Source organism: Echeneis naucrates, chromosome 20 (genome assembly GCF_900963305.1).
Source record: "Echeneis naucrates chromosome 20, fEcheNa1.1, whole genome shotgun sequence".
Taxonomy (NCBI): Eukaryota; Metazoa; Chordata; class Actinopteri; order Carangiformes; family Echeneidae; genus Echeneis; species Echeneis naucrates.
In genome coordinates, this window is record NC_042530.1 from 16,129,784 (window position 1) to 16,152,505 (window position 22,722).

A 22,722-nucleotide genomic window follows, 5' to 3' on the forward strand; every position below is an offset into this window, starting at 1 on the left:
GAGTGCGCTTCAGAGGAAATAAGATGCCTGACACAACCTGAGATCAATCCATATCAACCTGTTCATTCAGCCCAACTCACTTCGAGTTTATCTTTTAATTTTGTAAATTAATAGTTAAGGCAATATTAAATTCCCCGACATAGAGATATATTTGGTAATAACTGCCCCGTTATTTGGTTTTCTAGGTGGCATGTCAACTATATAGCTGTTTCAGCAGAATTATTAATCACTTCATATCAAATATTAATGTTTAAAATGAATAGGACAAACAGTAACAAGGCAGACAACTATGGGTAGAAAGTTATAGTGAAATAATGAACACTTCTTCCAATTAAAGTGTTTCATAAGCTATTTATTAAGTGCAAACTAGTGATTAAAATGGGCTTGAAATGACCAACGACATCTACGAAATATATAAAATTTTAAAGCTCTTGTATAACAAAGTCTTGGATGTTCATAGTATTTATTTACGACAGGAGGTTTACGATCCCCTCCATTGTGGAGCAATTATGGTTGAAATACCTGGAAGTCCAGATTAATTTGACAAATGTTTACATTAAACCTTTCAGTGTTTTATTTTTTTATTTGACAAGCAGCAGGATCATGTTTGTCACACCTCATTATCATTTACATTTGAAAGTAGATACAATAGTCAGTATACCAGTTTTATTTCAATATTTTTTTCCTAATTCCAGAACATTTAACAAAGAAAAAAATAAACACACAACAACTGCAAACGTGAGAAAAGAAAGCATGTTTTTTTTTATGTGAAGCCACCAATGTGTCATTGATGTCACAACTAACTCTTTCCCAGGTTCTTTTTTTTCCTTTATTTTCAGTCAACTAGTATGCTTAACAATGCTTTCCTCTCAAACAGCCATAGGCATATTGTTTTTGTCATTTGACGCACAGGTGCGTGGCACTGGTGATGTTGTAAACAGCTTAAAATCAGAAGGTGGGTGGGGCTGGGAGGAGAGCCTTATGGGTGGTAGTGCCAGCTGGCTGTCTGTTATGACATGATGACCGTTCTTTTCTCAAAGATGGAGGCACCGGTCCTTCTTCAGTCACCAAGTGGGATCACAGCAGTCAGTGGCAGTCCAAAACCTAAATGAATGAATGAGCCTGCTTTGTTGTTTATTTCGTGTTTTTAGACCTGTATCTGCCAGTCAGTCACACAGGTGAGTGTTTGTGTGTAGGCAGCCCATGGCTCTGCTCCTCTGTCTATGCAACGTAGCTGTACTCGTCTGCTGAGGTCTGACTTCGTTCGATGTACTGCTTATCGATGAGCACCTCAATGCACTTCTTGATCATGCTGATACTGGGGTTGAACCTGGCTTTGGACTGATTGATGACCTGCACCCAGGGAAGATTGAGTTACAAGTTGTACACTACCACACACTACTGCTGCTGCTGAAATGTTGTCTGCATGTTCATGACTACTCTGATAGAACAATTCTTTCTTTCTTACTCGTCTCTATTTTTTTTTTTTTACATAAAAAAAAAAAAACAAAACAAAACATTAACCACAGCATATTCATTTTGTTTCAAATGATCAACTTAATTTTGAGGTGGATAGGTGCATTAACTGATGTTCAAGTGATAAATTGACACCCATTAACAATTAACAAAGAGAAATTACCTGGAACCTCTTTATCATTTTTGATTGTGACAGAAGCAGCAGCGCTTTGATTTCAGAAACCTATAAAAAGTATTGTTTATAAAAAATTTTTATAAAAAGTATCTTCTGGCCTTTGTTCTAAGTATTACATTTGGGGCTTTTATGCCTTAATTCTGACAACACAAAGTGACAGAGAGGGAGGTGAGCAGCATGCCCAGCATGACCTATAAAATGAGGAGCATTATTGCTTGAGTCTTCCCCTCACCTCCAGATATTTTCCCACTCACATACACACTGTACGGCTTTCGTGCACATAATTAGTTTATTGTTGGTCCTCCTCCTACACCCTCTCATAAAAAAATATATCTTTCTTAAAGTTTACCTTGGGTAAACCCAGGGTACAACCAGTTTTATTGTCCAGATGTCTGACAAACCTCCATTAAAAACATTATTGTTCCTCACCAAATCCTGTGATCACTGTACCCTGTGCACTAGGTATTTTCCTGCTTAACCTCATCAAAACTGCTAAATATTAAGAGATCAAACGGACCACAAAAGGTGTTCTATCAAGCCAACTTCCACCCACCTCCTGGATGAGGGCGTTGTGTCGGAGCACCTTGCGGGCCTTCATGATTCTCACTATAGCAGCTTGTAAATACATTTTGCGGTCCTCGTCAACAGCACTCCTGGTTTGCTCCATTTCCTGAAAAACAGAGATGCTTTTTAAATTTCAACATGGCTTGTCAACAAGGAATCAAGAATGTGAAATTTGGATAAGCATTGGTCTGACCTGTGGTGTGTCTTTCTGCATTGAGGTTGTAATCTTGAACTTTGTCCTTTTACTGGTGAAACTCATATTTAGTGAAAATGTGGACTCTGCTTCAATCTCCTCCTATGAGCAGAGGGAAACATAAGCTGTGTTAATAAAATTCTCATCGAATTATGAGTCTGTTTTAGTTCCCGAAAGCTTCCATTCCAACCTACTCCCCCACAGAGAACATATAAACTGATTTGACAAGGCATTCCACACAAAACAACAAGAGAAAACAAGAGTTCCCTGACTCTGTGGGATCTGCTTTAAAGTCCAGTTGAAAGCTCAGACCTTTTCTGAGTCGTGGTTGAGCATCTTGACGTCCAGCAGGGACTTGATGGTTTTCTGTAGCTCCTTTTCGTTCATCTGGGTGCCGTCCTGCAGCTCCTTGTAGCTCACCATTTGGCTGTTGTTAAACGCCAGCAGGACAGCCATCTGGTAGGTGGTCACCATGGCAACATACGGCTTGGACAGGTAGTTCATTTTCACCTCACCTGTTGGTGGCGATGACATGCAGGTGAATGGTTGGACAAAACTAAACCTTCCACTGTAACTTCAAATTTGACCCTTTTTTGATGATATTGAATCTGGCTCATCCTGTTAAGTGATATAGCGGAACATCCCAATGTATTTATTTCTTTATTGCAGCTATTCACTGCTTTTCCAACAGTGCATTGTGGCTGAGTGTGTGAAGAATAAAGCTGTTATGTGACAATTAGCTTTAATCATTCCTCACCATATGTCATCTTTATCAATGTTACCTCATCCCTTGATCTGTGAGCTGCTGCTGTAAAGCTGTATTTTAGTTTTTAGTTTAACCAGTAGTAACCATATTTGGAGCAGATAGTGGAGCTGAAGAGGACTGAGTGCTGGATCTGACCTGTGCCATATTCTGTGTCTGGCTCAGTCTCTGTCTCATATGGTAGCCTACAGCATCCCCTCCTTTATAGTTTATTTTACTTGAGACTGAGACCACAAAGTCATTAGGAAAACATTCCTTAAGCTAACAAATCAAGTCACAAGTAGGCCAATTTTCCCATAAATTTGGATGCAATCTGATTTCTTTTAACAACCAGTGGAATTGCCCCCTGATGGTTATTCAATTGATCATAAGGTAATAAGGTACTGGCTTTACTTGTGGATCCCAGAGTCCATGCCTATGTCTATACAGTCACCTAATATGTCGCCCATGTCCTGCTTAAATCTCCTGCGGCACAGTGTCACTCCATCAGATATTGGTTCAAATCTTTTCACACTGAAACCATGCAATATTCATCTAATGTGTGTTACCTGTGCAAAGGTAGTGCAGCCAGGTCAATTTCCTCCCACTGAAGTGCTGATTATAGAACAACTCAAACTGAAATAGGAGGACAGGAGAAATTGATTTGACCCTGTGATCCTGTAAATCGTATGAAGCTCTGTGACTGCAGACTCACCATTTGCACACTCTTTTCTAGTTCTTGTGGGATGGCGAATGTGGAGGAGGGGACATGTGTGAGCGGCCACGCTCCAGCCTGCAAACAACATTAAATAACATGCTACATAGATACCAAAAAGACAAGCCGTGACTGGTGGAGTCAGGCCTGTCTAATAAAGCCAAGCTAAATGAACTGACATGCCAGGTAACACAAATATGCAGTCATGTTCTTCGATTTGTAAATATGGATGTAGATGTGGAGGAGCAAGGTGTCACCTCAATCCTGTGCCTGCTGGTATGAGCAAGGTGTTGTCTCCTCACCTGTAATACATAGATCTGGAAGCTGATGCCCAAATCCACCACTGTCTCCTGCGTCTTGATAAAATTGTTGAACTTGTTGTTGAGGTCAGCGCTCACACTCATGTCTGTGTACATCCTGTGGAGTTTGCTCGTGAACTCATAGCCACATGCTTGCTGCAGGATTAGAATGGAAACAAGGATGGAGAGAGGCGACAAAGGGATTGGAACATAATAAGTGGGTGTAAAACTGAATGAAGACACCACTAGATATCACAGGTCTTATACTGCACAGCGCTGAATGTACCTTTAGTTTGTTGATCATGGCTTCTTCTGAATCCATTGACAATGATAAACAATGTATTAACCGCTTTGCTAGCATTCTGGCATAAAACTGGAAAGCAAAGAAACAAATTGGTAAATGCTGTGAGGGACAAATAGTGCACAGCAAGGTATTTTGGGACTTTTGAGGACACTAAAATGGGCACTCTTCGGCTAATAATATTTTATAAACAAACCATCCCTTCAAGTTAAGGTTTGAATGATTTAAAAAAACTTGAGAATTCAAGCGCAAGATGCCGTCACCTCACCTTTTGAAAGATATCCTTGTCGTCTATGTACTTGAACACTGTGATGAAGCTGGTTAGTTTGTCCTCCACCTCATTCTCTGTCATTCCCTTTGCAGACTTCTTCAGCAAGTTGTCACAGTATTTTGCCAGCTGGATGGAGACACCAGGAGGGTCAAGGCACCACATATAATGGTGCATGTGTGTGTGTGTGTTTATATACTCACAAGTTCAGGTGCTTTACAGATAGACTTGGGCTCCCTGAAGTTAACCACAGATGTCAAAGCCTGGGAAGGAATTACAACAAACAAGGTCAAACCTTTTCATACTTTCAACACATCTACAAAAGTAGTTTTCAATTTACAGGGACAAAGACAATCAGTCAATAATATCACATTACATCTCGTAAACTGTTATGGAGTATGTTGTTCAATGAGTCAGAGTCTGGGCTTGAATACCTTATCAAGTGCACTCATGAAGTGCTGATCCCCATTTAAAACTGTGTTAATGAGCTGAACAAATTTACTGTGAACCTCCAGCACTGACTCCACAAACAGGGTGGGCATCTAATGTGGTCAGAGGAGAGAGACAGAGCCGTGAAATGAGATACACATAACATAACAAAATGATATAACACTGAGATTTCATTCATTTGTAGAACATATGGCTGTGAGATGCAGCTAAAATGTCTGTAGAAAAAGTGACAGTGTTAATAAATAAATAAATGTGCCTTAAGAAACACAATACAAGTGAAAATGTCACAGTATCACTGGTTATGTTTTTTTACATCAATATAAATATTAATTAAACTGTCAAATCGTGATACTCTCAAACTTTGCTTTTGGATAAAACTGTGTTAAAAGCACAACAAATTGAGGTGTTTTTAATTACAAATTTCAGTCCCTAACAGGCATTAAATAAAAGCATGGTTGTGTAAATACACTTAAAAGGTACGTACAAGTAAGGACATGCATGCAGACACACAGTCTGCAGGACTTACGTTTTCCTGAGAGAGATTACTGGTACCCCGGATGCCCTCATTATGGATATGAACCTGTAGTTCTTGGATCATGTGAGGCAGTCCATTAGATACAGCCCGGAGTAGGGTGTACATGTTGGCCATGTCTAGACAAAACCACATGGCAGGACACGTTATTTTATCACAGTATCTTAGTATTAGTATTTTATCACTACATAACAACATGTGCATTTAGTGACTATTTATAATTATGTTCTTCATGTTAAACAGATACATGCATAACGACACAAAGGCTGACCATCTCTCTTCTCCTGTCGGATGATGTTCTGGCATTCCCCGTGCAGGAACTGCAGATGATCTGCCACCATTCTCTGCTGGCATTCGTGGATGACTTTGGCATAGGAACTGGGGTGCAGGTACTTCCGACATCGCACTTCTTCATCTTTCAATCGTGCCAAGACCTGGAGGAGGAGAAATTTCTGGTTTAAATTTTCCTGTTTAAAACGGAACAGAAAGTTAGTAATGCTTCAATCAGCTTTTGCAAGTCCTGAGTGCATGCACTCGCATTTCTGCACCATGATGAACCACAATTGATCAAATCAATCACCAGCAAATGAGGTGATTGATTTGATCAATTTCTATTTGAATTTTGGCAAAATGCGGAATTCTTACGCTCAGCATGTTGGACTCACACAATGCATGTTGGTTACAATTTTTGAGCTTTTGAGTTTGAGTTTCTCCAGTGTGGCAAAATGTGACCAAATGACATGATGATATAACCTCGCAAAAAAACTGTGAAAACTGTGAAACTGCTCAAAAAAAAAAAAGAAAGAAAGAAAGAAAGAAAAAAAAACAGTAATCTTCTGATCAGTAATATTTTTAACCCTTTACAGATTTATTTATTGTTGTTATTTATTTGTCATTCTAGCACTTGGTGACTCTAGATTTAATTCTCAGGACAGTGGTTTTCAATAAAACAAAAAAATATAAATTATTTTTTTCTCGTCTTGCTGGTGATCCGTGTGTTACTTTGGCCAGACATACATAATCCCTTCATGCTCAATCTTTAACTTTGTCTGTCAAAAGACTAATGCTAACTAAACTGGTCAAAAAATGTGTAAGAACAACATTTTTGCAAGTGAAAACAGCGGAGAGTAACACTAACAGCACAAAATCATTCTGACTCTACGGGAAAAAAAAATTACAGGATATAATACAAAGAGAATGATTCAGTCCAACCCCTAACCCTAACCCTTTTCAGTTCCCACAAACTTTTAAGCATGCAATGATAACTAACTATAACTAAGTGAAATATAAAGGTAAACAAGGAGGAGAGAAGCCACTTTCCTGCAGCTATAAAAGGGGTCAAAATGGAACAGCCTTTTTTATTTCACTGCTTTTTGAATCACATTATGTATAAATCTTCATTATAACTCTGCAACACAGAGACAGATCAAAAAGAAAGGCCAAGCACACTCCCATGATGCCTGATGAGGCTCTAATGATGATCCCGTTTACAGGCTGGAGGGATAACTCGTAGAGAAATCTGATTATTGTTGGCTTGAATGAAAGAGAGAGCGAGCGAGAGAGAGAGATTGCCTGGGGGTCTGTGACCTCAGCCTTGGCGGGTTAATAGTAGAGCTAATACTCAGATTAAAACTCTTATGTCACCAGACTGACATGACCCGACAGTTGCTGGTACACAAATTGACACAAACAACACAATCATGTGCATCTAGATGCAAAGTAGTTGGGCTACATTTAAAAAAAGCAACGAAACAAGATTACTGGAAGAGTTCAAATCCAGCTCTTGTGATACCAAGCATGTCTATACACAGTACATCCACATACTTGTTTTATCGCTCAATCTATCCTACCTTCTCCATATACTGTGAGCAGTTGGATTCTTGCAGTAGATTGGAAGCTTCCTGTTTGTAATACTCTCCCGTTTTTGTCAGAAATGGCCCTTCGAAGATTTCCTGATAAAACTGCAACACAGGGAAAGGATGATATTCACATAGGAGCTAATATACATGGATATACATAGACTTATATACATCAATGTTTGTGAATAAGGAAAACTGTTTTAAAGCTTTGGATGAAAACAGAAAAAAAATGTTCAATGAAAGAGAAAAAAGTAAATTGGTGAAAAAAAAAAAAAAAAAAAAAAAAGGTGCCTCACCTTTAGTGGAAATTTCTTCTTGTACTGTTCAACATGAACAAAGGAGTTGATGACCCCATGGATTACCTTCTGGTTGGGGTTCTCACCACAACGATCACTGTAGGACATTGAGAAAGCTGCTTGTTGGCATGATTACTTGAAGAATTGCAAAACACATGTCTTAGTCTGGTGGGAAACGGGTTCAAGTGTTGGTCAAACACTGTTCCCTGACGATGAAAAAAAGACTTTGGAAAATACATTACTGTAGTTCAGTATAACAAACCTACTTTTTGATTTCATTCAGTAACATCCGGATCAGGACAGCCTGAAGGGGCTCAATCATTAGCTTCTTCCACATGTCTAGTGCCAGCTGCAACAGCAAATGAAAAGACAGCATATCACAACAGTGCAGGCAATCCTATAGTGGTGTTTGTTGATGTTTGGTATGAGGTGAGGTCTTGAACTGAATCTAATGATGATGATAATGATGAATTTAAGTGAGCAAATTTTTTAATTACCCTTGAAGATATCCATCCATCCCATTAATCTCTCAGTCATTCTGTGTACATGCTCCCATAACTTGTATCTACTATCTCTGGTCAAAGTGTGAATGTGCTGTGGAAATGTTCAGTTAATTAATTAGTACCTCTCCTATCTCCATGAGCGGCTCATTCATGTCCACTCCTCCGTAGCCATACTGCAGATCTGCTTCTGTTAGTTTGTTCTTCTTGATGAACTGAGTGTTGAGATACCTTAACAACATCAACAACCAAAAAAAAAAGGAGGGGGGGAGGCACATAGATATTATTATATTATTTAATATCAAATGTGGCAGCAGAGCGACATAGTGGTCAGCACTGTTGTCAGTCAACACGTAACAACTTCCTGCCTGGAGTTCGTATGTTCTCCCCATGCTTGTGTGGGTTTCCTTCAACTGTCCAAAGACATGCCTGTCTGGGTTAACTGGTGACTCTAAATTGTCCGTAGATCTGGGTGTGAGTGGTTGTTGGTCTCTGTCTGTCTGTGTGTTGGCCCTATGATGCACTGGCGACCTGTCCAGGTTGTACATTGCCCTCACCTAATGTGAGCTGGGATTGGCTCCAGCGCTGATGCGGCAATGTTGCATTTAAAAACATTGAAACCACAAAAGGATAATGGCAAAAGCAGTTCATTAAAGCCTGGAGAGATTGTCTCACTTACTCACACTCAGTGGCAACAACTAGCCAATAAGTACTATGTAGGCCACAACAACAGAGGAACCAGAAATAATATAAATTCTATGAAAAATAATTCATTTATGAATCTGATGGTGAAAATATCCTGTTTCACAACAATAGGTTTTCATTAAACCGCAAAAATGCTTTGCAGTTTAAAATAGGTGACTGATGATTATGACTAGAAGTGTTCTAAGGCTTGTCAGGTAATGGGAGACTAATCAATTAATCAACAATAGTCTGTGAATTTCTGCCATTTTCATGTTTCCAGCGGCACAGAATGGTGACCTCACAGGCAATGGCATCCATGTCTTGGAACAAATATTATTGCAATGTACGTAATTAAAAAGATAAACTCATAAAAAATGTAAAGTCCACACCATCGCTGTATAGATGTGACACTGCTCTTGTTAACCATCAGCTAACAGCAAAACAGTCTTAATATACTCATACACAACCTGGTTCGTATAAAATAACAAACTGACCATTAGTAATCAACCAGTGACATTCCTCCAAGTCTGTTTCAAATTTCTGCAAAGAGGTCAGTCAACTCTGACAACATTTTATTGGCTGACATCATGCTCATCTTCTTGGGCTGCTTCAGTCCATTAAATGATGAATAGTTTTCACAGCTGCACAGTCTGCCTCTGTATCAGGAGTTGGGCCATTGCACACAGCCTGATTTCCCCCATACACTGAAGCTTTGGTAAACATAATGCACCAACATCAACCATTCAGTGATGGGTAATACATGTAACAGTCTTGTTTTAATTAATATGACACTTCTGTGCAATCTCCACTGCATGACGATGTGTTTTGACAGGATAAAAACATACACAAACAATACATGCACAGACATCGCTTAAGGATATTAAGCTATCATCTTCTATATAAAAACTCAATACTACTATGTCAGTACTAAAGCCAAGAGACTGGCTTTCTCTCTCACTCATGTTGATATAATAAATTACAAAGGCATATGTATGCACAGCCAATCTGGTGGGAAGTACACATAAAAATAGACCTGAAAGCTCTCCAAGGGTCTATTGATTTAGAATGAATCAGGACACACCAAATGCGTCTTCGCACCATGTATTTCAAGGTGATACTTTAAGTTACAGAAACTGTCTACTGGAATACCATAGCTTGTAATAGAATTAGTACACTCTAACGACACGAACGCAATGACCCAACATCAAAGAATGAGCATCATCTGACAAAGACAGTTAGCTACTGTATGCTACCTCATATGCAGTGAAAGGTTCTTGAGAACTTGGTAGAACACACCACACAAACCAAGACCAACCAGCCACTTCATGACACACATTTATTTTAGACAAAGCACTTGGAATCCTTGATTTTTTTTTCCACATTCCAATATCACTATGCATTTAAGGAAACAGCATCATCATCATCTTTCAATTAAAAATATTAAATAGGTGGTTAAAAAAATAGCTCTAAAATTCTGCATTATTTAGCACAGATTTTAGCCTGTTTGTGGAAATACAGAGGCAGAGAAAAATAATGCTCACTAAAGGATGAATCAGCTTACTGACTCACTGACATCAAACACTTCATCGTCATATTAGGCAAAAGGAAAGACAAGAATGTTACCTGTACAAGCAGTCCATGTAGTCAGCTCCTTTGCTGTATTCATCCCAGTATCTGTGGTACATCACTAAAACCTTCTCTTCTGATTCCAGGACTTTCTAAAATTCCCATAAGCACAATATGCGTAAGGAAAAGGAGCAACGCAGGAATAAAGTAAAATGCACCTGACTTTTTTTGTTTGTTTTTGTTTTGCCAAGACTGGGGAGCTTTAGAGAGCGCTTACCTTGTACAATTGCCGAACATGATTCTCAAGAAACACCTTGGTCTCTGTGTATAATCTTTCACCCAGAGGCTCTGGGTATGCAACACACAAGGCATAAATATCCCTGGTGTCCTAAGTCAGGATATATAACAAGTACAAAAAGCATTACAATCTGTATAGATTTATAAAGAAGCTTTTAAACAAAGCTATATTATTTTGGATAGAACATTTTAAAAGTTAGTAAATCCTTATAAATAATGGTTATAAACATGGCCTCTGTCTAAGTGGCCTAAGAGTCTCAATAAGCATCTTTGAGATGATTGATTATTTAGTTTTAAGTGATTTTCTGGATTGGCCAGATTTAATGTTTAAATTCAAATACTGTACAATTTGAACGATTTGTACGAATGAAAAGTAGGTAACTTGCTTCACTCTAAAGTTAGTTCCTTACTACATCCATGAACTAAAAATCTGTAATCATCTTGTTTTTGGAATTTAAATTTTTAGATGGAGCAGGTTGGCAGAGGATACGAGAACCGATCATTCCAGGTGGCTCTCTCCACATAGTCAAGCATCACCACAGCCTTGATTGTCGTAAGTAGTTTGTTCCATGTCTCGTCGAAATCCACCACCCGAGGCTTTAAGGACATTGTATGGTTTCTCTTTTAGCCTGACAGAAAAAGAAACACATGAATACATTACTGAAAGAAAAGGAATGACAACATTAAAAACATTACGCAGCTCTTGGATTCAGTTTCTTTCTTACTAGTGAACTTCCCTTTGTGCTGTTTGGTTTATTTAAAGATCACACATTAAAAACTACATGAAATATAATAAACTAATTAACTGCTGGAATGGACCGCCTTGACAAAATAACTGTTAAGTACAACTGATATGATGATTATTACAAAATGAAAAACTTACTGTTTGATTATTGGATTAATTTGTATTTTATTCGAAATGCACCAAAGGCGATATTTATCGGAAACTATCATTAAATTAGATATATGGTAAGGCTGTTTCTGACGGACAGAAACAATAAATAGCCTGCCTCTAAAACTCTGCTCACATTATTATGGTAGCAACAGATGAGAAAAAACATTCTGCTCAAGTACCTTGAGTTAATCCCAACGCCCATCAACAGTAAAAACATTGGGCTAATGATAAAGTATTGGTTTTGTGCATTTTACCGGGCACAACTGCTGCAGATAGTAATACCTTATTTTCTACACAAATGTCAGAAGAATCATAGATCATCTGTGAATTGGAGAAACTAGGCCCTGTGTTGTTTCTCCTCATTCATACCAGTCAATTTCACGTCAGAGAAAACATTGCTAAATCAACATGCACACTATTTTTCGGGCAAGACACATCACGCTGACATCCGTCTTTTCGAATGAAATGTTAACGTTACTGGGTGAACAACTCTCTTACAGTCACGATAGCGGCAACTAAGTTAGGGGTTCTAGCTTGCGGGATGCCAACCCCAAAATAGGATGCCTAGCTAAAAAGCTAACTAGCTTCTATCTAACATGCTACTTCTTCCTGCTCAAGTCCCAGCAGTTTTAAGGAATCAGCTAGCAACTAGCAGGGCGCTAACGATAGCTCAGCTATAGCTAGCAAATGGTCATCTTATTTGACAATTCCCCACATTTGCACTGACAGCTCGGATAAAGATGATGCTGTTGTTAAACAAAACCGGTTACTGAGATCAAGTGTGGACTTTTGAATAATACGTACCTCTGTATAGTAATCGCTTATGTTAAAACTCAAGTTTCGCCGCTGTCACAGGTTTGGTGTTACTCACTTACAGGTCTTCCCTACCTCTTGGGTTATACCAATCCACCAAATAGGGGTGTCACGAACAAGCCTAAAATGGGAAGAGTTTTTTTTTTTTTTTTTTTTGGTCTTCGTAAAATGCGTTTGAGAAATTTTAGATTCGAAAGAGACCATACGATATTTTACGTACCGATTAGAAAAGGACCAAACAAATCCAGGTCCAAGCGATGACCACCCACATCTCCATGGTATCTTCCAAAACTACGGAAACCTCTTAGGGAATGTGTATTAAAATATAACCACAGGCGTTCTGCGGATTTAAATATTTGCCCTGATGATAAGGGAAAATATTTCTTCATTGGCTGTAATTATATACCCCGTGTTTATCTAACGTGATGTACATAGAAACTGTTGAACTTTTCCGCGTGCAATAAAAATTTCACTAAAATCCTCCGTATTTGTGGACACAAATTAGCTGCTGTGAGAAAGAAGATTCGACTAGAAGTCTTTGCCAGTAAAAGTTCTAATCGGTTTGTGCGTAGTCAAACCCCTCGCCAAGAAAAATAAATAAATAGGGTAAACATAAGTATAACATAGTGTTAACTCTAATGCTCTCTCTGTTGTTAAAAGTAGAATAAAAATAGGCCAATCAGAATCGTTGAAATAAAGACTCCATAACGTTCCCCGGGGTAAGTAAAGATTTTAAATAATGCTAAATAGAGACAAGTTTTAGTAAATCGATCTGTTTACAACTGAAATAGAGTTTATGTTGCTTTCTCCTTTTACTGATCGTCAATCAAGCTTGTCGGGTTTCTTACAGCAGGTACAACATAGTTAACGTGGTGGAAAAAAAATGTATAACTTTGATAAATGAAGCTAGCATTATGTGAATATTAATACGATAACTAAAATATAAGTTTGAGTTAGCTAGACCGAAATATATTATTTTATTATTAATAATTTTCTTATAATGATGATTACTATCATAATGATTGTTATTACATTGTTATTTTACGTGATAATATATCACTAAAATGGATAGCAACAAACTGCTAGCAGATGTTAGTTTTGTCACCAGTTGATGATTAAATAGAGCTCTAGCTAACTATCCCCCACCAAAAACTGTGAAACATTCATTCACAAACTGACCTCATCTCCACCGTGTCTATGACTGGAAAAAAAAACAAAACAACATAATGTCAACAGTTTAATTTGTAGTTTAAACTTATTAAAAATGCTACTAAGAAGAGATAATAGATGGTGGCAGCTTAGAAAACTCTTCTTTAATTGTCCTACTGTATCCAACACTGCCTCACATCACAGCTGAAACAAAGTCTCACCTCTTACTTTGATCACCAAGGTGAAAAGCAGAGTGGACTACTTAATCAGCAGCTCTCATCAGTGTGCATCACAATGAATCCAGTGAGGATACAAGAGCAATATCAGCCACCTTGCATCTATCCACCTGTGTACCAGCAAAATAGCTACAAGTCTTGTAAGCATGTCTGAAAGCACATTTATCCAGTTGCTACGACTACACTCAGTACCTCTTTTACCGCTAATAGTTATACCATTACCATACCTGAAGCAACATTTACTTACTTCTGAGGGAAACCTCTACTACTAATAACATTATTAGTAAAAAAGCAGGTAGAAAAATTAACACAAAAGGTCTATAGAAAGTGTCTTTACTTTTGAAAATATGCAGAACTGCATTCATTAATTTTTGACAGCAGACATGACATTAAAACAAGGTGTCATAAACACACCCAACAGCATTTCCCTGGCTTTTAAGGCTCAAATGTGTTAATGAACACTTGTCTATGTTCCCATTTGGCAGACACAGATGATGTTGATCATTCCATCAAAGTAACTAATCAGCCCAATAAATGAACGTCAGCTCAATATTCACCTGCCTCTAGATCTACTGTAGGTCTTAAGCTTGTTAAATATTTAGATGTGCATCCAAACTGTTTGTGTCTGCAATTCACTATTAGTAAATTATTTAATATGACAAGGAAACAAATTTAAACCTATGACATTTCATGTGAAACAAAAACACAGATACAAGTCATCACAGACTACAATGGACATTTTATATATGTAGATGACAGCCAGATGAAAGCCATTTTCTTTAACCTTGTTCTACCCTTGTGAATGAAGATGGTGGTGTATGAATAACAAACTCATACTTCACTAAATATACTGCTTGTATAATTAAGTAGCCTAATCTATTAACATTTATTTGGTTTTATTTACTCTCTTAGTTGACTTTTTTCAAGGAAGACCTACCAACTTCCTGCCTGGGACACACAACTTGTCTACTATGACCATGCCACATCCTCTATCAAGCACCTTTCAATACCATGGAGAGATGCTGAACTATGTGAAGCATTACTGTATGCCCCCAATCCCAGGTAATGCTGTATTTCCAGACGTGTGTATTGTAAAAGTATTTGAACACATGCACTTGTAGCTTTGTGCTGAACGATTAGCACCATCATTAAAATATGCTGAATTTGGCCCTTTCTTTTCCTGCCATGACCAAAAACATTATTGTTCAATAATTGATAGATAATGTCATTTATCAAATAAATATGCAAAATATGACATTTACATTAAAACATTACATTTAAAGATAATTTATTAAGATTAAGTCAAAGAATTTTTCAGGTAAGTGGTGTCAAGTTTCTGCGTGACTCAGAAAAATTATGTCTTTAGCCATCACCAACACACAAACAATACAGCCTCTTCCAATCGTCCCTGTGTATAGTGCTGTGTGCAACAGGGAAATGTTAGGTGGTCCCCAGATAAGAAGTACAACACTTGATCCCCAACCACTGCAAATGGAAGTGTAAAGAATGTCGCAAAAACATAGGGAAAGTCGTCCAGGGTTCGTCATCATCTCTGGAATATATAAGATGAAACTAGAAAATTCCTTTGCAGAAATTTTGAGGGTGCCACGGGGGGCTTTTGTCAGGTTAGAGAAGTCTGTGTCTGTCCCACAAGTGAACAACATTGACTGGCTCTGTGTGTGTGTGTGTGTGTGTGTGTGTGTGTGTGAGAATCTCTTTGTGCATGTTGTGTGTGTCCGTTGATAAATTCACACAAACACATGGACTTAACCTTCTCTGGGTGTCTGAGTCTGTGTGTGTGTGTGTGTTCTGGAGTTTAACAGAAATGTCAGTAGTAATAGATGATCTGCTGCTCTCATATCAGAGGAGTCTGATGACATAATTGCTTGGAGTGCCTGATTACATTCTTGACTGCAGCTGTCTGTCTACTCTGAAGCCCAGGGGTTGTCATGTCGACCTTCTGAGACACCTGAAAAGGAGCAGGTTTTTGGCTTGGCAAAGCTCTGACTCTGGGGAAATTTGTGACAAAACGGTAACTCCTATCAGAAAACTGAGCAGACCCAGAGCGCCACAACAACTTCCTGAAGTTGTGTGTGTATTTTGGTGTTTTTAGGAATTTTCTAGTTCATTTTTATTGGGGTGGGAAATTTTGTATATGTGTACTCCATAGGTAATTTAGCTGTCACCATTAGTCATGGATTAATTTTTGCTTGCAGTTCTTTCATACAATATAAAATGTTATTACAGGTTAAACTAACCTACGTTATAAAAACCAGTCAAGTTCTATTTTGATTTACAATGTAATGGTAAAACATCCACAAGATCATGATAACATTATTATTTTGATATTTAAAGCACATTTTGATTGTCATTGCAATAATTTTACTCGCAAAGGAATATTTTAACTTAAGGCCCAATGAATACTTCCTCCACCACTGTCTCACTGTGTCCTCAAACCGTTGCGACATTATGCTGACAGAGGACAAACAAAACTTTGAATGTCATCATATTTCTTTCACATAGCTGGAGTCTTCTTCTTACCTCTCTGATACCTCCAGAGGGAGCCATCTCCTTCAGCTCTGAGTGTTCATTAATGAGTGTTAATGACTCATAATGGTGAATACAGTACAGGCCAAAAGTTTGGACACACCTTCTCATTCAAATGAATAGGAAAGTGTCAAAATGTTTGGCCTGTACTGTAAATATAGACACTTTTATCACTTTTGCTTATGTTGTTGTACTAAAGAGCAAATTATTTGTTCTGCATCAATCTACATTAAATAACCTATGATAAAAAAGTAATAGACTTTTACAAATTTAGCCAAGAGGAAAATTGTCCAGTGGTAGGCTTGTGCCGGTCCCAAGGCTGGATAAATGGAGAGAGTTGTAGCCAGAAGGATAAAACTGTGGCCAAATCAATCATGCAATTCACAGAGCTGACTTGCTGTGGCGAACCCAAGTAGGGGAAAATCTGAAAGAGAAAGGAAAAACAAACAAACAAAAAAAATCCAAGAGGAAAATGTAATTATCATATTGACAAAAGCATGCAGACACCTCATTCCTTGAAATTGATTGGAGTCCACCTAACATACATTTAAGTAAGGTACATTTAGGTGAGTACGATTTTGAAAAGCACATATTTGTCGATAACCAGCTCCATGGCGAAGAGTGAATATCAGAACCATAATGAGCACTCAGGATTCTTCCCAAAGCTGTCTACTAAGCTACAATAGGCAATTGGGCACAAGGCAAGAGTTATTAAGAACCTGATGGTCACTTAAGCTAAGCTCCAGAGATCTTGTGTATAGAAGGGACAAAATTCCAGAGTCATCAGTTGAATTTGCCACAGGAGGAGCACAACACGTCAGTGTGATATTTCCTCTTTGGTGATTTTGCAAGAAATTGTAAAATTCAGTTTCTGGACTGCAAGACAACAAAATGCAAAAATAAAAAGGGTCTGAATATTTTTTGCATGCACTGTATAATATACTAATTTTTCACTTTTACCCAGATGTACTATTTTTATTTTTGCAAATGTTATCAAACAAGAAAATTTTAATGACAAAAAAAGGATTGTGTGTTTATAGATGGCTCCGTTGCCTGCCCATTTTCAACAAGCAATATTTGAAGCAAATTCCTTTACAAAGACAAATAGCAGAGCCCTGACTCATAGTGCTTTGTTGAGGAGAGCGCAAACTATGCTGTTGACATCAGGAGGCAGTGATGTCATGCTGATGTCAGTGCCTCTAATTGTAAATTGCACACATAGCCTTGCTGTTCGCTGTGGTAGCATTTTAGTGAGAGAGCAGACTCTGAAGGGGACACTTTCTCTTGAAAAGGCTGGGAGTAGCTGTAGTATGGCTGTAACTGGAGATGAGACAGACACGGGTATGTTTACTATCATTTACTCTACTGCCAGACCATGAAACCTTTTGTTTTGGGATTTTGTTAAGTTAACTTCCTTATTAATGATTCTCATCAAGTATAGTTACAGTGATTGTTTATTTGAGTAATTAGGTTGGGAAATTCAGTTATTCCAGCAGTATAATAATTTGAAAATTACTGGGATCTTTTCAGATACGGCATATTTATCTTTTTAAGAGATTTTTTTCAAACCACTGTTATTATGTCTAGCACTTCCTCAGATTAGTATCTTGAGCTGGCTCCTATAAAAAGTAACAAAGGATCAGTTGAGTTGTATCCACTGTAGTCAACTGCAATAAGCAGTCTTCAATATTAAGCAACATTTTCACTGCCTTTCTCTCTCTCTCTACCCCTCTCTGAAATGCTTCAGTGCTCTGCCCACTCACAGCACATAGTGGCAATAGTTGACGTCACTGCTTTTCCTGGAACAGGCCCCCAGCAGCGACATGTAAATGTGAACCAGCGAAAGAGATGTGCACTGACGTCAGTCACTGGCCTGGCGGGGAAAATATACTGCTACTTTTGTGATTCTATTATGTCACTGAATTAATTATCATTGTATTATAACATGAGGAACAGTGAGTTCTATTGGCAGTGGGCAAACAGTGAACAGAAGGAGAAGTACATAAGAATTACACAATCTTGAACTGTTCTGTTTTTCTTTTTCTGCATCACACACACAGTCAATAATATTTGGTTCCAAGACCCATACACATAAAATGATGTTGATTTAGTTTGAAACGCTTACATGTATTTCAATCTATACAAGTCCAACCTTTTCCAAAAGAATTGTAGTTCAATTTCTAAAATTACGTTAATCCTAACCCTAGACTTTCCAACCTAAGGCAGCACTTTAGTTTTATATAGGTTACCAATTCAGGAGTTGAAAAACAAACTGGTTTTCTTTATGTTTGATTTGTTGTGCATCCACAGGTTCTACAGGTGGCATGACTGCCTGCCAGCCACATAAACCCAGCTCCAGCCTCCCACAGGGGGTGGCAGGGGCCAGTGCTCATTGCTCCACAAAACCTGCAGCAGACGCCTCACAGAAGCGAGAGCTCCGCTTGATGAAAAACAGGTAAAGAGCACTGGTCACACTCAGCCTGGACACTGGACTAATGAATGAGCAGCAGATTTCATCAGCTGATTCTAGCTGGATTGGTAACAGCATTAATTATGACTAATGATTAACATAAAATTGCGGTTAAGACAGTCAACTACGTCTATTTTCTTTCTTGCTAAGAACTACATGAGATGATTGACCCTCTTCCCCCAACGTCCACCTAAACAAAGGAGAAAGAACAGCCAGCACATGATTAGCTTAATATAGCATTAAGACTGGAAAGGGGGAAACCCACCTGCCGCACAAGCTTGAATTAAGCCATGTTAGTTGAAGAAAAAATATTTTGTTTTTCAATCAGAAAGCATAAACAAGTTCTTTTTCAGCTGCAATTTTTTCAGGGCTTCTTAAAGAAAATTATGTGTGTCCATATGAAGGTGAACATTGGCCAGTATATTGTTCGAAGTGGTCTAATGTTAATGACAATGCTTGTCTGGCTCCACTACACAAAATCACTTCAACCGAAGACTGGAAATTTAGTTTGTATTTTCTGTAAACAATATTGCTGGAGCTGCCAGCTATGTCTCTTGTTTTCATGTTCCCTCTCCTCCCACATGATGGATTTATTGCAATCAGTCACCACAGAATCATTGTGCTTCTATTTTTTGGTTTGACTCTTTTCCTTGACTCTATAATGTGAAGTCCTATCAAATGTCACAAACATGTGACATGTCTAATGTCTAATGCGGCATGTCTTTCCCTGTGGTGCAAACTGTTTTATGGATAGAATGAGTTCTCTGTTGTATCTGAGAGAGAAGTTTTGGAGGCTTCTTTTTAATTTCTTCTTCTTAACTGGTGTTGCCTACAGGGAAGCTGCTCGGGAGTGTCGACGGAAGAAGAAGGAGTATGTCAAATGTCTTGAAAACCGTGTGGCTGTGCTGGAAAATCAAAACAAAACTCTAATTGAGGAGCTCAGAGCCTTAAAGGACATCTACCAGCACAAAGTGGAGTGATTCCTCGAACTAAAGGTCGGACCCAGATTGTGTGGAGCTTCGTTATCTGCTTCTGTGGGGTGTCTTGAAGAGTGTGGTTTTGCTTACACAGACACGTGTAAACATTGACATGAACACACATTCACACAAAACACTCACTTGTCCTTGCTGTTAAATGTTTTTACATGATGATGTCAATGTTTCTGGCTCTTATTTAACCACACACCACAACCAGGAAAAACATTAACCCTGTTTCAGGTCAGGGTTAATGTCAGGGAGTATTACCAGGAGCCTGAAACCCCTATGAACAGAGAAGCTGCCAGACAGGAGGAGAATGAATGGCTATAAAGACTAACTGCATTTGCAATGCCTTACTGGAGCTGGACAGTCGGACACTAAAGGCCTGCTGCAAAGCTTTAAAACCTGACCATTGAAACACTGAACCCAGATCATATACACCTATGCTGTTATCACCTAAGCCTCAATCTTATATTTCATGATGATTAGTTTTATAATTGGACTCAAGTAATACACACAGGGTTTACTGTGAGTGTAGTTTCATATTACAATGTTTTTGGTTTATTTTATTCAACCTCATAAATCCTGATGCAAGCACATTAGCGAGTCCTTAAAAATCTGTATGAGGACTTTCTTGCCTCAGTCCTGTGACGTCTGTATTTATCTGGGCAAGGTCACCCTATTTTGTAAGGTTTTGCATACAATTGCATAGAAACAACAAAAACAAGGGGGGACGTTATGTCTTATGTGTTAATATAAATATGTGTATATTTAGTGAAAAAAAACATACATTTTTGAATATTCTACTAATTGTTTTAATTCCTGATGCTTCAACTCAAAAGTGAATGTTTCTCTGAATGGTATCAGTTATTTACTTTTAAACTTCAGTGCTTTTTTTTTTATTTCTCTGCTGTAAGATAATAGCTGCTGACTCTGATGGATATTTTACAAATGTATTTGCCTCAATAAAGTTCCTTTCATTCCTCTATATTTTTCAAACTGCGCAAACACTCATAAACACATACATATAAGCTGTCAACTGGGGGAAAGACTGAAAAAGTCCATACATGACATTAGTCTTAACTCAGAGGTTGAGAGTTAAAAAAGAAAAAGAAGCAAATCGGAAATCACCAAAAGCAAAAGCTTCATTATGAGTGTTTAATAGTGTTCATAGTGATGCTCAGCCGCAACCTTGGATTCCTGCTCAGAACACAATGTGTTGTCCTTTAAGTGATAACTCAGCTTAATGGCAAGGAAGGACTTTTGAGTCTCTTGCTGCTTATTGTGGAGGGCGAAACTGAATAGCCACATTGTTATTACAGAGTTTGATAAATCTCATCACGGAAATGGGATTTATTGGAGTAAGAGACGAGTATGTAGGTTGTAAGTCAAACTACATCCTACAAATTTTGATAGGTAAAGAATGCTCAAATAAAGATGTTCAAAATATGAATGTTCTTCAGCTACATTTATGCAACTGTCACAGTTATTTTTTATATTGCACCAAATCATAACAAAGTTGCATCAATGCACTTTACACATAGAGTAGATCTAGACCAAACTCTTTATGGAGTTGTTATCACTGATACTTTTTTGCACCCAGGCCTTTTGTGAAAACTTGTCCCTCTACTGTGTGGACCAAAACAGAGGCAACTTCCACACCGATAGAAACATAACTCTTTGGAGTGCAGTGGTAATGAAAACGAAATACTGTCCAAGTGTAGCCAAAGACATCGCTGGTGTCTCTGGTAAAGTCACAAAAATGCTTTAGTTTTTTCGGTGCCATTAGCTGAATTTTAAACAGCAGCTTGCATGTTTTCCTGGAAGTTATAATGATATGATATATGCAAGAAACATCCTTCATGTCACAAAATCCATTTTCCTAAAAATCCTATGGAGACAAATGTGGATCTCCCCTATGAATAACTGTAGTGCAGCTGCAATACCAGCAGGCTGTACTGCAGCACAATTCTGATCATTTAGTGCAGTTTTTCAGCCTATACAATCATGCAAAGGCCTCCTGTCTTTGCATGCCTCCCTCATACATTCCTCAGCGTGTAATGTTAGTCTGAGACATCAATTCATGAATGCAAGCTAAGAACACCCCCCCCACCCCCCCCACACACACACACACACACACACACAAAAGCCAAAGAAACATGTGATTGGATTAGGCTATTCCTCAGAACTCCACTTTGCTTCCCTCAATCTGTCCTAATCTGTTTTAATAGTACAAAGAGGTTTAGAATAAGCAGCCATTTTACTTTGATACAGGTAAAGCAATGCCCAGGTGGATTTTACATCACACAGGATCAAATAAATTACTGACACACACCAATATGGGTAAGAAAGAAATAGCAGATAACTGCATTTGGGTTTAAAACAGGCCGTTAAGCCAAGGACACCAGTGTTTCTGTAGTTGCAGAGCTGACCCACATACTTCACCAAGATCAAATCCTGTATGTATATAATTTATTATAATAACTAAACAAATATTGATGAAAGAGATCCCATCAATAATGGCCCACAGGAATCCATTTGACTCCTTAATTTTGTATTATACAATTTTGAGTCTTGATTTATTGCATCACCTTAGAAACATAATTGTTCATTCATTATATACTTGTAACCTCCCACTTGAACCGGAACCTTTTCCATTACAGCCACTGCGCTGTTGATGAAAGATGCGTTTACGTACATCCGGAAATATTGAAATTT

The 22,722-nt window shown here is 38.2% G+C and overlaps 2 protein-coding genes across 4 annotated transcripts; one reads left to right on the forward strand and one right to left on the reverse strand.

The window, feature by feature from the left end:
- Window positions 1–444: 444 nt before the first annotated feature.
- Window positions 445–12,701, reverse strand: cul2 (cullin 2). Of its 3 annotated transcripts, XM_029528958.1 has the most exons (21): window positions 12,617–12,701; window positions 11,408–11,546; window positions 10,898–11,000; window positions 10,678–10,772; window positions 8,496–8,601; window positions 8,137–8,219; window positions 7,871–7,967; window positions 7,566–7,676; window positions 5,987–6,149; window positions 5,710–5,834; window positions 5,168–5,275; window positions 4,937–4,996; window positions 4,734–4,862; window positions 4,451–4,537; window positions 4,168–4,320; window positions 3,866–3,943; window positions 3,720–3,786; window positions 2,721–2,923; window positions 2,409–2,510; window positions 2,205–2,321; window positions 1,222–1,353 (listed from the first exon to the last, which is right to left on the reverse strand). In XM_029528958.1, exons 2-21 carry the CDS (start codon window positions 11,524–11,526, stop codon window positions 1,222–1,224), a joined length of 2,238 nt encoding a protein of 745 aa, XP_029384818.1. In that variant the 5' UTR covers window positions 11,527–11,546; window positions 12,617–12,701. The 3 variants fall into 3 exon arrangements, with proteins under 3 accessions (XP_029384819.1, XP_029384818.1, XP_029384820.1); XM_029528959.1 differs by lacking the exon at window positions 12,617–12,701 and having other exon boundaries at window positions 445–1,353; window positions 11,408–11,526; XM_029528960.1 differs by lacking the exons at window positions 8,137–8,219; window positions 8,496–8,601; window positions 12,617–12,701 and having other exon boundaries at window positions 11,408–11,526.
- Window positions 12,702–17,821: 5,120 nt separating this feature from the next.
- On the forward strand, window positions 17,822–20,975 carry LOC115061135 (cAMP-responsive element modulator-like). Its single transcript, XM_029529396.1, has 3 exons — window positions 17,822–17,898; window positions 18,868–19,012; window positions 19,863–20,975. Exons 1-3 carry the CDS (start codon window positions 17,868–17,870, stop codon window positions 20,005–20,007), a joined length of 321 nt encoding a protein of 106 aa, XP_029385256.1. The 5' UTR covers window positions 17,822–17,867; the 3' UTR covers window positions 20,008–20,975.
- The last annotated feature ends 1,747 nt before the right edge of the window (window positions 20,976–22,722 follow it).